Source organism: Haliotis asinina, chromosome 1, assembly GCF_037392515.1.
Source record: "Haliotis asinina isolate JCU_RB_2024 chromosome 1, JCU_Hal_asi_v2, whole genome shotgun sequence".
Lineage (NCBI taxonomy): Eukaryota > Metazoa > Mollusca > Gastropoda > Lepetellida > Haliotidae > Haliotis > Haliotis asinina.
In genome coordinates, this window is record NC_090280.1 from 40,454,848 (window position 1) to 40,471,851 (window position 17,004).

Here is a 17,004-nt window from a genome sequence, read left to right on the forward strand (position 1 = left end):
TAGGCCTTCAGCAACCCATGCTTGCCATGCTTGTCATCATACTACGTTTCATAGACATTCCTTGTGGACTATGCAACCTGTGAACGTCCCGGGGTAGAATAGGCCTTCAGCAACCCATGCTTGCCATGCTTGTCGTAAGAGGCGGTTCCCAATTGCACAGATTGATGCGCATGCTGTTGATCACTGGAATGTCTGGTTCAGGCTCGATTATTTACAGACCGCCGCCATATAGCTGGAATATTGCTGAGTGTAGCGTAAAACTAAACTCACTCACTCACTTGTGAACTATGCACACGTATGATTACACGATGCCATTGTGGAAGTCGCGGTGGCTGAGCGGGCTAGGCGGCTGACTTTGTGTGCTGGCGATTAGGTGCCTGACTCTGAGGGTGCGGGTTCGAATCCCGGATGGGACTCAACCGAAAAAAAAAAAAAAAAAAAAAAAAAAGTACTAGCATTTGTACTTTACTAAGAAAGTGAAATCCCAAATATGACATATGTTGTATGCACACGTAATTTGACACAGTAAATGTTCCAAGGCTAGTCGATGTGGTTTCGTTGTAGAAGAATGTGAAAAGAAACACGTTTTTCGTCGTACTGCTTCCCCAGGTGACATGACGATGAAGCTGACTCCAGGCTACAAAAGGGGACTCCTGCAGGTACTCCACTCTGGTAGCTGGGGAACAGTGTGTGATGATTATTTTGGCGAAGTGGAAGCTTCTGTTGTGTGCAGGGCTCTCGGCTACCAGTAAGTAATAATTCAAATCCTTATTTAACAGAACAAAAGCAAAATATGTTGATGTTATAAATCTTTATAAAAGTGTTTAGGTGTGTATTTTGGAAAGCGCCTCACTTGGAACTTACTTATTAAGGGGGAGTCAAACCAGGCTAAGAAAATATTGATAGGGAATGGCAAGGAATTTCTTTATCGTTCCGCGTTATATTCATATAAAAGTGATTATATATTGCTTAAGCAGGTAACCACGAAAATGCTAGTATATAATAAAAGTGGTAAGTGATTCTGATTAATACAGGGTTCAACTACACTTGGAAGGATCAACATGTAAAGTGTACTTCACCCTACAGAATGACTATTTACACGCAGGTTAAAAGACATATTTGTCGAGTAAATGTTTCTATTACAAACAGCTAAAATCCACTATTGAAACTGAAATTATCTCAAGGTTATAAGTCTGAAGAAATTTGGGATCGCAATTGTGAGGCTAGATGTTCATCCAATGATCTCCTTTTGGGAACAGGAACGTGCACACTTACCTCGAGAAAAAATACAGTGTAAACTTTACTCTAGTAGAAACCTTAAACACTCACAAATTTATTGATTTATCGCACAGTTTTCTACTTCTACGAAATGTATCAACATTTATATCCAGTGTTTTAAACTACAGAAAGACTATCGTGTCTTAATTGTGTTATGCAATGTTCATGTTAATGATTGCTTATATTCTATCATATGCATATTGTAAATGTACTACAGGCCTCTGGCCTCTGGCCTCTTTAGTACTGAATGACTGAACAAATATAAAATGGTTGAGGTTTGCAACGGTATATTTCAGAAGAGGAATGGTAATTGATGAAAGCAGTTCCCTGAGAATGTGGCTAGATGATGTCCAGTGCACGTTCCAGAACACAGATCTAAAGGACTGCAAGCACAGACCATGGGGGACAGATAACTGTGGCGACTCTGAAGCTGTTGGTGTTGAGTGTTCTTCATTTCCCGAAGGTATGGTTTGGATCATTGACACTTATGACAGGTAAAGCCTGTAACATAGTTTATGACATGCTTACCATATTCGATTGCTTTATCAGCTAGTATGCTTTAGTTAAACCTATAACTGCCTCCACTACACAACATATCCCTCGAATAAGGACGGAACAGGAGGCCAGTATCTGTCGTTTATTGGCGACCTAGCTTCGTATATTGGCGACGTGAGCGCGTATATTGGACTCCCACTTTCAAATACTGGCGCCCTATTACTGACCCTGTCCTAACGCCGAAATCAGAACAGTAATAAGCCTGTTATTGAAACACAGACACAAAAACTCAATGTTTTCATCCATTTATTACGTGTCAAATGTCACTCTAGCGCCGCCAGGTTTCACTACGAAGTGTGCAGATTTAGCAGCAGTATAACGGGGAACATCGCATGGGCTTGACACTTTGTGCCTTGGCGAGTAATCGAACCCTCGCCGCAGTAAATGATAACCACTAAGCTACCTCACTTATTAATTACGCATATGGGCTGTGAGGTAGCCTACTGGTCATAGTGTCTGCGGCGCTGGTTCGATTCCCAATTCATCACAACTCACTAATTTACAGTCAAATTGTACATATACAAGTTGCACTATAGCCGTCGTCATGTTTGTTTTTTTTTAAAAAGATATGAATTTTTCTTTTATTTCAAATTTAAGATTTTAAGCAATCACCATATTGTTTACTCACCTCAGTGACATGTACTTTTGGTCTGTGTGGACAACGGGCCCATTTTGTTGCGATTTCAAGCAAGCAATTCAAGAAGTCGCTGCTTAGGTTTACATCTACCACTTTGGCGCAAGAATTTCTGCATCGAAATAAAAATCTAATGAATTCTGTTACCCTTGTATTGGCCTGTCCTTTGGTTCCCTACCCTTGAGGCCCGGGTTGCAATATTGGCCTTCAGTAACCCCTGCCTGTCGTAAGAATCGCCTGACGAGATCGGGTGGTCAGGCTCGCTGACTTGGTTGACACATGTCATCGGTTTCCTATTCGGCAGATCGATGCTCATGCTGTTGATCACTGGATTGTCCGGTCCAGACTCGATTATATACAGACCGCCGACATATAGATGGAATGTTGTTGAAGGCGGCATTAAACTAACCTCATTCACCCCTTTGACTCCTTACCTCTGTGACATCCCTTTCATATTGCCAGGAATCTAAAACCCGCACTGCTAATTGATTTTCTTTTCTGTACTTTATTTTTTGAGAGTGTTTCCAAGGTTTGTTATTCAGAAACTGAGAGGCTTGCCAAAACGTTTGGTATTTTGGTGGATACACTTTCTTTTTCTGTCTGTTAAGAAGCAAGCGTCGGTTCATCATCTGCTCAACTATTCATTTGGTCAAATTCGCTAGGTTTTGCGACTCACACAGCAAATCATCATCAGATGAACAATTCACAACTGCATCTACATAATTTTTGTCACCTTTCAGACAGACATCAAAACTGACACTCGCAATGCTTCCATTCAAAAGCTTCGGAAAATGTATTTTGAGTGCCAAAAAAGACATTGCACCAGCTGCCCCATTCACCTGACATGGTTTGTTTTGTAACCTAACGGCATTTTACTTTCGTCTGATCTGTTCCCTAAATCTGGGGTATGCTCGTACTCTCAGAAAGCAAGACAATCAGTAAATTCTCTAAAAAGACTTGGTGTAAACAGTAAAAATCTCCACCCTACTACTTCTGTTAAAAAATGGAAAAGAATGATACTTCCGACAAGCTTTTACGGTCGTGACCTTTTACCAATTCTTCGAGGTAAAGATTATGATTTGGTAGAAAGTACACAGAGATATTTCGCCAGGTGCATTCAGGGCTTCGGTAAGCGCTTTTCCTCTGCTTCAGTCCTAGGTAACCTTGGATTGTGGAGCATGGATGGATATATAGATAAATGTGGACTATTATTTCTTGGCAAGCTGTGTAACAGCATGTGTAATTCTTCATTCAAAGATATTTTCTGTGTACATCTAGCTACCTTTCAAAATAGAACAGCTGCCTCGCATAGTATATGTGATACACTTATTCAAACCAGTTTCAAATACAACCTGTTCAGTTATCTTAGTGACTATATAGATTTGGGAAGGTTTCCATGTAAATCGTCATGGCGACGAATAATTATTAGTTGTATAAATGAATCTGAAACTGAAGGATGGGTTTCTCAATTGTGTTTAAGACAAGACATGAATTCATATCACCTGATCCACAATTTCTTTGGTGTACATAGATTGCATTGTTTGATGAATTTTTACCCACAGTTTAAAGATATATTACTGTTTTGTGTGCAAATCAGCTCAAGGGGAAAATTCTCAAAAATACTGCGAACTCTTCAAACGATATTGTAATTATTGTGACTGCCATATAATTCTGCACTGTGAACACTATATGAACAACAGAATCATGTTTTCAAAACACATAGATCTCCTTGATGTGGATGTTTATGTACAAATAGAACTACTATCTGGAGACGAAATGCTGTCACTGTTCCCTGGGGGTGAACTACCAATAACTAACGATATTGATCAAATGTCATGGAGATGCATGATTGTCCTCTTCTGTAAATACTTATATTTATTGCTTCCCTCTCTAAACCTTGTATCCTAGACCTTTCATTGCATATGATATAGCATATGCATATGATATAGTTGTATATGTATATGAATGTATTGTAGATATCTTGCTGCGGTAATGTTGATGTAAATATTTTATGTATAGGTTTACAATTATCTTCGGACTGCAGGCCTGGAGGAAATAAAGAGATTCATTCATTTATTCATTCATTCAAGGGACGAATGAATCAGTATGTTTCCAGTGGACATGTATGCGCGTTTTAGAGTCATAACAACAGTTTGTACATACAGATCTTCCAAATACATGTAATGTCATCATGATGTTTTCATCAGAGATTACAGCGGCCAGACTTGTCTCCACCACCAACACGCCTGGAGAAGGAGTTCTGGAGCTGTACTATAGTGGACGGTGGGGAAGAGTTCACTACACTGGGTTTGGAGCTGAAGAGGCAACAGTTGCCTGCAGAATGATGGGATTTAACACGTAAATCATTTCAAAATGTATTGTCACCAACAACTGCCGTATACTGCTTCTTGTCAGATAAGGTTACTCATCATGTGTTATCTGTATCTTAAAAAATGAAGTTTATTTTCTCAGGAAGTAAACATACAGCCTCGTGATCGGTTTTAAATAGAGCCGTTATAATATCGTTATATACCTCTGATTTTCCAACACAGTACGTTTATTTCCCTTCTACCATAACCGGGTTAAGATGAAATTACATAGAGTGTTGGAACATCAGAGGTACGTAACGTGCTTATATACGTCTGTTTGATTTTGATTAACCAATCAAAGTCCAGTATTTACTGAAGCCATGGAAGAATGCAGATTTGACACACATTTGAACTATTTGTAAATGATCCTTTCAAATATGGTTGGAAATAACTTTGTACATTGTTGATGTTTAGCGATGCAGCCCACGCCAGCCTATCTATAAACCTCCTCAGCGAAACACTTTTTGATAAAGTCCGGTGTGTTGGCACTGAACTCACCTTGAATGATTGTCTACACTACCCTTGGGATAATGGAACCGCATGGATGGTAATCCGAGTACACTGTCCGTCTGGTAAGTCAAACATTTTGGCAAAACTGACTGGGAAGTCGGTGGACGACTGTAGCAATAGGATTTGGGGAATTTGTGTAAATTCTATCGTATTGTTTTGTTCCAGCTAATCTTCAAATACGCTTGAATTCGACAACTCCTGGGCGGGGCCGAGTAGAAGTACTACACAACAATGTCTGGGGAACAGTTTGTAGAGGGTCGTCGTTTTCATCACAGGAGGCGCAAGTTGTGTGCAAAATGGCAAATCTTCCCTGGTAACTGCATATTCTCACCACTAGACCTTTCTTTAGATCGAGACACACGTTATCATTCTAACTCACCGCTCATAGCTTAAACACGTGTCTTCCTTGACAAGTGTACCATGATCTTCATTGTGAAGGTCGCTATTTTATAGGTCCTAAAGGATATGTATCTACTTTGATGAATTAATGTTTTTCCACTGGAAATAATAAATTATATTGCGGTGGCACTAATCTCCAGCTGAAAAGCAAAATAATGATGGTTCTACCGGAGGTATACACCTCCAAGACTCAGCTGTCTGACAAAAGACATTTCATACCAGTAATTGTTAGTGCACGTGCCATTCAGAGCGTTACCATGGTTACTATGCATTTGTGATGCCTTTAAGTAACTAAATATTGCTTTTCCATAATGTTTACAGGTATTAATGATATCATGCTACATGTGTGCTAAATACGTGAATCTTTCAGGTGTCTTATGATACCAAAATTTGGGCTCTATGCATTCCAGCAGTTAAGAAAGATGGGAGATTTAACATAGAATTTCAATTTTTAACATAGAATAGCAACAAGGGAGGTTACTGTGACCATGACCATATTGTTTTACACAGTTCGGTGGAGCAGTACCTTGATCATTACATGCATTCTCAAAACGTATATATACCTGTCATGCTCTCTTAAAAATAGCATGGTTACCATGGAAACGCACCAAAATGACATATTACCTGACACTTTAAAGTCTGGCAACATTGCTTTGGGAAAACTAAAGATTCCCAGCTTTCCAACGGTACCATCGTTTTATACTTCCTATAGCGGTGGGTCAGCTTTTTACACCAAATGCCTCTGCACTATTAATTCCGTTGCACGGTGGAGGACATGTTGCACAAAACATAAATATCACTCACAGGAATTTTCATTGCAGTGATATACAATGTTTCCCAACCATTATTCCGAGAATTTAGAGAAATTAGGGAGTGTATCCAAAATTGCAAACGGTGTTCTATGAAAGAAATACACCAAGAAATACACTTAAATATAATTCTTCTCCAATGAAAAAAGCTGCAATACATATAAGTAATAATCACAACACATAATGCGCCATACCGGGAGTTCACGCAAAGTCTGGTGCATCCTATTCCGCCACAAACAACCTTTTAACATATAGAAAGATTCAAAGGAAAGAATTCCATAGGACATAGAACAACTAATCAACTAACAGCTAAGCAATTTTCCTTACGGATTTTCGTGTCTAGGACAACGGCCTTTGTGACAACGTCTTATGGCCCAGGTGAAGGATTTATTTGGCTGAGCAACGTCGACTGTACGGGAACAGAGACCTCCCTAGACGAATGTTCACACTCAAGTTGGGGAACGGCACCAAAATGTTCTCACAATAGTGATGTTGGTGTGGTATGTGGTGGAGGTTTGTCTCATACAGCTGTGATGTTTTTCTCTTTAGTTAAATGGGTGGCTACAGTAGGGGGATTGGTTCAACACGTATTCGCTATGTGAGTGAATTTAGTCTAAGACTCAGCCAACTTCCAGTCGTATGGTGGCGGCCTGTAAATCATCCACTCTGGACCAGACAGTCAAGTGATCAAGAGCATGAGCATCGATCTACGTAAATGGGACAGATGGCGTGTCAGCGAGCCTGACCTTGTTGGTCGCCACTTAGGAATAATCTGTGTCCATTTTATGAAGGTGGTTTTAGGGCATTAGTGATACAGACTGATGTCTTCTAAAGATTTGTTTGCCCCTATTAAAGTTGGATGACGTGGCAAATTGGTTAGTTAAACACGTTGGTGATGTTTTGCACATTTCATTGAGTTGTGTTGACAAAGTTGTGATCTTTGGTAGTATATCGAGGAGCCGGGACTAAGATAATGGATTATAAATCAGATAATAATATTTAATTAGGTCCTTCCCCTCATACCCAATGCATTCAGTCAAATGCAAGCACTCCATTTAGGGTTTGTATTGGAATTCCTGTTTCGAAACGCAATTAGAACTAATTTTCTTTTACTATGCCATACCTTTCAGATAGTGTGAGTATCCACCTGCAGCCGCCAGGTAGTGTCCTGAACGTCCTTCTCGGTCAGCCTATCAGCGTCAAGTGTGTGGTCGATTACTCCAACTCCCCAGTCACGTCGTTCAGGTGGACACACAACGGACGTTCCTATAGTGGACAAACCTTCAGTAGAACAATGATGTTAAAGTCTGACTCGGGCAATCTGACATGCAATGTGGCGAATGTGAGGGCTTCCACTCGAATCAACTTGTGGTGTAAGTGTAGAGCCATATTATAGAATGAGGAATAGGGTAAGAAAACAAAAACAGGGTAAGAACGTATAATCGTATTTGGAAGAGGACAAAAAGCCTCTTCTGAGACAAGTAATAGACGATATGTCTTAGGGCTGCATTCAGGTATGGCTTGTTTGGTTTGTGTACTTCACATAGGATGAAAACCAAAAACAATGGAAGTCACCTCTACAGTACAATCCTGAAACGCCAGGTGCTGCATTATACTACATTTACTTTTAAAAAATTAGATCTGTGTTTAACTGATGTAAAATGTATGACAAATAAGCACGAATGCAGAATGCACATCTATTTACAGAGTGATTGTTACATGTCAAAATAAGGTTATATGGTGTCATTTTGTAAGTCGGCTCAATCGTATTACAAACGTGATTCGATCTCTGGCTAGATGTAATTTGCTAACAGCTGAAGGGATGGTGTAAATCCAGTTAGGATCCATTAACGGGAAGTTAATGTACTGTAAGTCTCCATGGTCCCTAGTATGGTCATCCACCTTCAGTAGCTGGTAATCTATAGTCCGTGTTTTATGTTGTATTGTATTCTTTAATTACGCTGTTTTAGTTTTACATGCTAGTTTTATCTTATATATGTGATAATCTAGTATTTTTACTTTCCTTCGATGACAGGTTTCCACGTTATCAATTTATTGCTTTTAATATTGATATAAATGAAATTGTTTTCGTCACGATATGACTGCAGTATTAGTATGTGACGCTAAATATTAACTCACTCACTCACTATCAGTTGGCACACTTACATATTCAGTCATATACAAAACATACGTTACATAAGCAAAAGAAAAACCTCGCAAAACGAAAGACAGCCAACAGTGACATAACAATATCACGACTAATATTAGATTAGCGGGTCCCGCATTTACAAATATTCAAGTTGAGGTAAAAGTGCAACAAGGGAGACAACTCTTTGCAATAAGCAGGAATACAGACACACATACAGATAGAGATTAGCCCTTGGTGTTGCTGTCATTGAAGATCTTTGACAGTATGACGTGAAGGTAACTTTAGCACAGTGGCGATCTTTGACAGTATGACATGGTGGTAGGTTTATCACAGAAGCGCGAACAGGCGAGTTTTGTTTTACGTCGCACTTAGCAATATTCCAGCTATATGGCGACGGTCTGTAAATAATCGAGTCTGGACCAGACAATTTCAGTGATCAACAACATGAGCATCGATCTGTGCAATTGGGAACCGATGACATGTGTCAACCAAGTCAGTTAGTCTGACCACCCGATCCCGTTAGTCGCCTCTTACGACAAGCATAGTCACCTTTTATGGCAAGCATGGGTTGCTGAAGGCCTATTCTACCCCGGGACCTTCACGGGTTGTTTATCACAGTAGCGATCATTGGATATGGGTATAGTAGAGTAGAGAGTTCTGATGATATGGCGTGAAGGTTGGTTTAGGAAGTAGTGATCTTTGACATTATGGCGTGGAGGAGGATTTAACAGAGTACTTATCTTTGACAGTCTGACGCCGAGGTTTGTTGAGCACATTAGCGATCTTGGACAGTATGACATGGAGGTGTGTTTTAGCACAGCAACGATCTTTGATGGTATGACCTCCAGTGGGTTTAGAACAGAAGCGATCGTTGACAGTATGACATGGAGGTGGGTTTAGCACAGTAGCGTTCTTAGCCACTATGGCGTGGAGGATGGTTTAGCACACTAGCGAGCTTTGATTGTAATTCGTGGAGGCGGGTTTGGCACAGATGGAATATTGTGGGACATGTTTGGAAGTCGGTTTGACACAGTAGTGATTTGCAGTGCTACGTCTTAGAGTAAGGTTTGAGGCAATGGTGACAGGATGGTGTGTCTTCGTGAAGCAATGATACTTTTCGGTCTCGGTCAGCCAATCTGAGTCAAGTGTGTGGTCGACTCCAACTCCCCAGCCACGTCGTTCAACTGGACACACAACGGACGTTCCTTTGTTGGACAAACCTTCAGTAAAATAAAGAGCATCCGCATCTGACTTGGCACATTGACATGCACTGCCCAGAACATGATGGCGTCAACTCGACTCAGCGTGTGGTGTGACTGTTTCTCACCATTAAGTCATGAAAGACGTGACTTATTCTGATTATAAGGGAATTACAGTGTATTAAAAGGCAGGGAAAGGGGAAAACTAACAAAGAAACTTCCTGTGACATTCAGTGTGGCGATCTTTAACGACGCCTTAACCACCTTGTGTGCTTGATGTGGGATGCAAGCTAGAAGCTTGATGTGAATTTTTAATGAAGAGATGTAGTTCCCTGAGCCTCGTATGCTGCTGACAGTCAATTGTCGTGGTCATGGCAGACACTGAAGTCACTGCAATGCAATCAAGAAATGCAATTTCCTCCATTTCTCTACACTATTCCCGTTTTTTATCTTCACTAGGTTGTTTTCTGATACGTATTGCTAAGAATAAATACCTTCAGCAGACATTTGCAAATGAACACCTAGTTCACTCTTCCAGTATATTGGCGAATTATAGAAAACCTTCAGTAGGAAATGGTGCTACAGTTTGATTCATTGAGGTAACAAATTCTATTAGGATGTTTAATATTAACAGCAAAGATTAGCATCGCAAACGTTCACATGGTCAAAAACGCCGGAGGTGCTTGTTTGTTCAATATTACTGATGCATGTTCCTTTCACAAATTAGTATCATATGATATTGCTGAACTGACAATGTCAATTGTCAAATAATGTCAAGAAATCATATACATTTATGTCTCCAGACCCACCACAGGTACATCTAGAACCGGGAAATGACACCATTGATGTTGGTGTCGGCGACGACCTCCGTGTACAGTGTGTCGTAGATGATGCCAACCCTACAACCTACACATTCAGATGGTCCCACAATGGAGATACAAGTATCGGGAATACTTTCCACATTCAGAACGTTACGAAGTCTGACCGTGGACAATTGTCCTGCACTGCTGACAATGGACACATGATGACACCTGGATGGGCAGATGCAACTATAAATGTGAAATGTAAAGGCAACTTTTTTCTCTTCATTACTATCGTGGATTTAATTGATGATTCATTGACGTTAATCCAGTATTATCATTCAGATTACTTGTGCACGGATTACAAAGATGATAATAATCTACAGGGACATCCCCAATGTTTAGTATTATTATTTCATATAATTATGCTCAAATATATCATTGCCTTACTTGGACCATGTTTACGGGAAGCTTTGGGATATATTGAAAATGCTGTTCCATTGGGTCAATGAATATTTTACTTCACTGAAAGACTTGGAATACATTAAAATACCTTACTATTTCTTTGGGTCAGTGAAAGCTAACCTCTCGTAATCAAAGGAAGCTGGTTTGTGATTTCAATTAAGATAATTAAGATTTTATTAATATATATACCACACAAACAACCATTTATTTCTCATTGGTATTCAGCAATCTCCTTTGTATCATCATCCTGTGGTGTGTTTAAACTGGGTGTAAAGGTTTCAAGATAATTTGTATATACTGCATGTCGGATGTTGTGGATATTTTGTAAACCTTGTAAACATGAAGTGGAATCTAATGTCTTACATAAGATCCGCCAGAGATCCACCTGTCAACAAGGCAAAATGTCATCAGCGTCATAGCTGGGAATGTCGTTGAAGTTGAGTGTGTCGTTGACGATGCAAACCCTGCTGTCACCTCCTACATGTGGCGTCACAACGGCGATATCAGTTCCGGACAGACTTTTCTGAAACACGTGTCATCGTCTGATTTGGGGAACCTATCGTGCTCTGCCACTAATGAACAAGGGACATCCACTGTACAAACAAGCATAGTCGTCTGTGAGTAACCCCTTTCTCGTTTTAAAAATTCTCAGTCTAAACGTTGATTGAGGAACTCACATTTCAGTTTTAATGTTTTACATGATGACTAGCAAAACCGGTTTCATATTTTGAGCTCGATTCTGATTTCAAACTTCATACACATCAACACATACAGTAACATTCTCAGAGGCACCTCACATGGGATACCTATTTCAAATCAGGTAGTTTGAAGGACCTTTTTGCTAATATCAGTTCTCATTTAATTATTGCCTTTTTAAAAGAATTGGATTTGTTGAATGAATTGTAAATATACATTTTTTATTATTGCTAGTCTAAATTAGTAACTGAGATTGTTAGTGGCTGTACCGTCAAAGGGGGTAGAAGTATTTTAAAATGATTGTCCTCTTGAGATGGTACGTAAGTCCCAAACATTCGATGTTAATCTAAGCCTACCGAGTAGTATTCTTGGGATTTTAACTTTGGCCAGCAGTTCGTACACTCGCCAACGGCTTAAAAGATGATGTAAATCCAACTAGGGTTCATGTAGGTAGCAAAGGTACTGTCAGTCCCCATGGTCCCTAGTATGGTGATCTACCTTCAGTTGTTGGCCATGTATAGCCTGTTTCGATACTATATTGTCCTTGTGGTGATATCAGTTTTAACTTTCCACACTAGTTTTAGTTCAAATTGTGATATTCTAGTTGTTTTACTGTCCTTCGTCGACAGGTGTTTATAATATACATGTAGTCGTTTTTCATTGTTAACTGTTCTCGTCACAATATGGCTGATATGGCTGCAATATTGCCGAGGTCACGTTAAACATTAACGCACTCCCTCACTCTCAGAGGTACCAGTTTATTTGCATTCTTCATTTGGATCTGTTCCCTCAAAGTGAAAGCTTCCTCTTTGATCGGGGACGATGACACCATAAGCAAGAATAAAGTGACTGTCATAGTAACAGGATCTGCAGGCATAGTTATTATCATCATCCTCATCATCATCATTATCTACCAGAGGGGGAGAATGACGACTGCAAAACGTAAGTGTATTTGTGACATAATGTGACTTGCATTAAAAAGCCTATATGTACAAAGGATGTTCACCAGTTAACATTTATTTAAACAATACTGTGAATAATGTCATATTGCAAGTAGTATAAAACTCTGTTGATTATAATAATATTGTCCTGAACATATACATTAACAAACGCTTATCTATTTCTAGCTGATGATAAACCAGAGGAGAACCCACAGAGGTAGGAGTTATGCGTGATTGTATAAATGTATTGATAGAGTTGTTGAGTCAGTATTCTGTGTTACTGGTAACAAAGCCATGAAAATGTTTTACAGTTATTATACCAGTTTCCCTCTGTATTATCAACGCTAGTTTATTCTCTCACCACATAATCTAACTTTCAATTTGTAATTGTCTTCCCGTTTGAACTCAGTTGCTAAGCAATGTGTTATATATTTCAATCACATGTTTACACAGTGTATCACAAATTGGGATCGATTTTGCTAAGAGTTATATACCAGCTAATACTTAATATTCACCAATGATTGTTACATCTTCCAAAACAGATCCATTATATCTCGCCAACATACGCAATTCACGCTTCTCCTCTGTAAGACTTCTGTCCTTATGTCAAAATTCTAAAACATGCAATTGCTAAAAATGCAATTAATGAAAAGACAAAAGCGGTTAGCGAGGATTGTTTTCATTAACTGACAAAACGACAGTAGAGTAAAACTGAGCCAGCTGCTCATTGTGATCGCCGAGAGAAAAAAGCGACTATCATGTGCTAGGTTTACGTGTGTATTTGATTTTTAAAAAATATACATATCATCTAACACAGTGTGTGATTTCTTATGACAGATAATATTTGCGTGTATGAAAAAAATATTTACAATGGCAAACTTCTTAGTCCGTTGTAGCTCTTTGTTTGCTGCACGGTTATATAACCTACTCAGACAGTAAGGACCTTGTATCTCGTAATGTGTGGCAAGACAAGAGTAGTATATACAATGGGGGTTCTGGACCACTTTCATAAAAAGTCTCTACAACGCCTTATTTACTAAATAAGACGTTGGTGGGCCCCTTAGCTCTTGATACTATTACCCCTACTACAAAAAAGTTGGCGGTAATTACTGTGCCTTGGTAGGAGGTAACACTGTGCCGTACGGTACGATCAATAATTGTTCTCTTACAAACCCCCTACCCGGCCCATCCCTCAAGTAGTATAAGTTAGGTTCGTCGGCTTTCATATCCACTTTATCTATGTTGTAAGTTTTGACTGACCATATAGGATCGGTGGCCCGCTTACGGCTATCACCCTCGTGTTCCCCCGGCTGGTATAGATACCTCACTAGAGCCCTATCTGGTATCTGTTTCTCCTTCCCACGCAATGGAGCGGCCGACTCTGCAACTATTGATTTTAGTTTGATAGCGTCTGCCGGTTTCTTACCGGTGAGACGGGTGACTTCATGGTTGATTGCCGACACCACCTTGGGTAACCTCGTGACCCATTCAGTCGATCGTTTTCCAGGGGTGGTCATCTCCCTAGCATATTGATAGCCGAACAAGCGCTCAGCCAAAGTCCTATTAAATCTCTCAACTATGGCTTGGCTGCGATGGGCTCCGGCCGTGCCACGCCTGACCTTTGTATCGTGTTTGGCTAGCAGTTGTGACACGGCACCCATGAACTCCCGTCCGGGGTCAACTTGCAGCTCTGTTGGCCACGTCAGTGGGCTGCGTTTGTATATGCGTTCAAATCCTCTGGCTACCTGGGCCGAATCTTTCGTGGTCAAGGGTTCGGCTTCCTTGTAACGACTGGCTACATCCACTACGGTTAAGGCATACTTGTACCTCTTATCGTGGGGTAGGAACAGTAGGTCTGCCTGGTGAATGCTATTAGGTATGTTCATACCGAACCTCCTTCTAGGCACGTAGCGTGGTGCCGGTAAATAGATCTGCCACAGGGCTTGTTTTTCAAGCCACGCTTTGGCTTCCTCCGGGGGTACTCGCGCTAGTTTAGCTAGCTTATCTACTGCGTTAGCTCCTTTCCAGTACCCACGCGGGCTGTAGTAAATAGCCTCAAATTTTTTCATGTCCATACGCGTATGTGTTTATCCCATCAATAGCTATCCAACGTTTCGTGTCCATAGGCGACAGGGACGTCTTGTTTATAGTCAGTCTGTATATCTTATGCCCATCACTTCTAAGTGTGTTCATTTTATGTCTAAAGGTACGGATCTTGAACAGGGCTTCCTTGAATCTGGCGTGTTTGATGTGTTGTTTCACCACATACTTCTTAACCCCCTTAGCCTTCCGGATCTCACTATTGTCGGCTTTCAGTATGGAGTACATCTTAGGTCTCAAACCAATGTACTCGGCTATGGGCGTGCCAGCACACTCGTCCTTCATCTTACCTAGGACCTTTTTATTTACCGTGCTGTGTAGGGTATGGGTCTTAGGGTAGTCACTGGTGTCGTATAAATCGAGGTGTTTTTTCATGTCCTCGTACACGTCCTCGGTTCGAATCTCCATCAGCAGGGAATCCGTGTCAGTGTACAGTACTTCACACCTGTCGCCGTACTGTTTCTTGAGCTCGTTGTAGTAAAAGTCGTACATCAGGTGTTTGGATAAATCGAGGATGCTCATCCCCACGTAAACAGGCCGGTTGAATTTTATGTGGCTTTTCTTCATGTGTATGGCAACCAGGTTGTCTGTAAATATTTTATTACGGTTGAATGCCGGACTGGCTATCAATTTCCTGAGCTTGTCTTCCTCACTAGATCTAACCAGCTTCACGGTTACGCGTTTCCTCAGGTTTTCCATAGTCTTACCAAACACCGAGTTATTCATGAGCTTGTAGAGATTTTTCTCAAAATCACTGGTGGCTTTTTTTCGTAGGTCTGTGTTCATTCTGATGTAGGGCTCCATCCATGGGCTCTGGTCGAACATGAGCACCCTGTGTATTTTGGTCAGCCTCATACCCAATGACAGGTACAGCTGTAGGTTGCGATAGTGAACGATGTACTTGGTCTTATTCATTAAGTTAGGCACGAGTTTTTCAACGTCTGTCATACGCCCACCTAACAAGTTATGTTGGTACTCAGACATCCAGTCTGTGTCAACCCTCATACGTTCGGGTGCAAGGGGATAGCTGTTGTGCGATGTGTGTAATTCTTTGGGATACTCTAAGTCAACTTCGAGGATATACCCTTTGTTCGAATCTGGTGCGACCCCCATAACATCAACGTGGGGTACCCATTCGAATCCCCCTGTAGGTAGATACTGGCTCATGGCCCAGCCGTACAGGTTGTTTGCGTCGAGGTATAGAATGTGATTGGTTGGTTTGTTAGGATCGTAACCTTTCACGTATTGATTATTTGCTTTAGCGTATTGTTTGGATGCCATGGAAATCCCACCTCGCAAGCCTTTCTCAATGAATAGGTGCATGTCGTAATCTGTGAGTAATTCCAAATTAACTCCGGTCTTTTTAAGCAAGGCGTCCCACGACAGACCTGGGCTGGTGTAATACCATGCGGGGTCGAGTTTATACTGCTTTAAACACGTCCGCCTAAACGTCTCAAACATGTCGGCTAACAGCAGTACATCTGTCCTCAAGTACAGGTCGTGATAATCACCCAGGTTCTTACAACCCAGTTTATTCCATACGTTAGTCGCGTGTGAGTAATCATCTCGTGAGACGGACGCCTCATTCAGCTTGCTATAAAAGCAGTCAATAGGGGGTAGTCTGGTCTCGGTGAACTTGGCCCAACTATCCATGTACTCATAGGGGTACACACCCTTCCTCATAAGCAGGGGTCTAGTCTCGGCGTCTGTGTATCGATCGGTGATAGGGAAGGTATTGTTGGCCTTGACCAGACTGTCGAGTGACGACAGGAGGAACTGAAACGAGTCAATGAACCTAAGTCCGTTTAAGCTGAAGGAGATGTATCTCTCCATATTGTTGGGGATGCACGTTATATTACCATCGATTTTCGCGATGGTCTGCATGATCAAGTGTGAGTCGTACCCTCTCAAGTTGTGAAAGACAACGGGGATGTTTATTGTCCTAGGGTTGATTTTAAGCTTGAGGTTGCACGCGCTGTGAGCGGCGCCTCTATACTTACCAGTTATGTGGCAGTGATCTCTCACTGAATCACCGTTAAGTGGTGAGTCGCACACGTGACAGTTAGTGCTACTAGCGTGAGCTAGCCTGTCGACTCGGGT

The 17,004-nt window shown here is 41.0% G+C and overlaps 1 protein-coding gene across 2 annotated transcripts in view; it reads left to right on the forward strand.

The window, feature by feature from the left end:
- Nucleotides 1-17,004, forward strand: part of LOC137291361 (deleted in malignant brain tumors 1 protein-like) — a 54,321-nt gene that overhangs the window by 14,967 nt on the left and 22,350 nt on the right. For both annotated transcript variants that reach the window (XR_010957255.1, XM_067822680.1), the window contains exons 4-14: nucleotides 610-748; nucleotides 1,575-1,741; nucleotides 4,675-4,825; nucleotides 5,251-5,408; nucleotides 5,512-5,659; nucleotides 6,898-7,067; nucleotides 7,685-7,927; nucleotides 10,706-10,966; nucleotides 11,536-11,784; nucleotides 12,659-12,805; nucleotides 12,991-13,021. Coding sequence is in view for 1 of the 2 variants with exons in the window: in XM_067822680.1 (XP_067678781.1) it covers nucleotides 610-748; nucleotides 1,575-1,741; nucleotides 4,675-4,825; nucleotides 5,251-5,408; nucleotides 5,512-5,659; nucleotides 6,898-7,067; nucleotides 7,685-7,927; nucleotides 10,706-10,966; nucleotides 11,536-11,784; nucleotides 12,659-12,805; nucleotides 12,991-13,021 (1,864 nt within the window). In the remaining variant the exon portion in view is untranslated. The remainder of the gene's footprint in view (nucleotides 1-609; nucleotides 749-1,574; nucleotides 1,742-4,674; nucleotides 4,826-5,250; nucleotides 5,409-5,511; nucleotides 5,660-6,897; nucleotides 7,068-7,684; nucleotides 7,928-10,705; nucleotides 10,967-11,535; nucleotides 11,785-12,658; nucleotides 12,806-12,990; nucleotides 13,022-17,004) is intronic.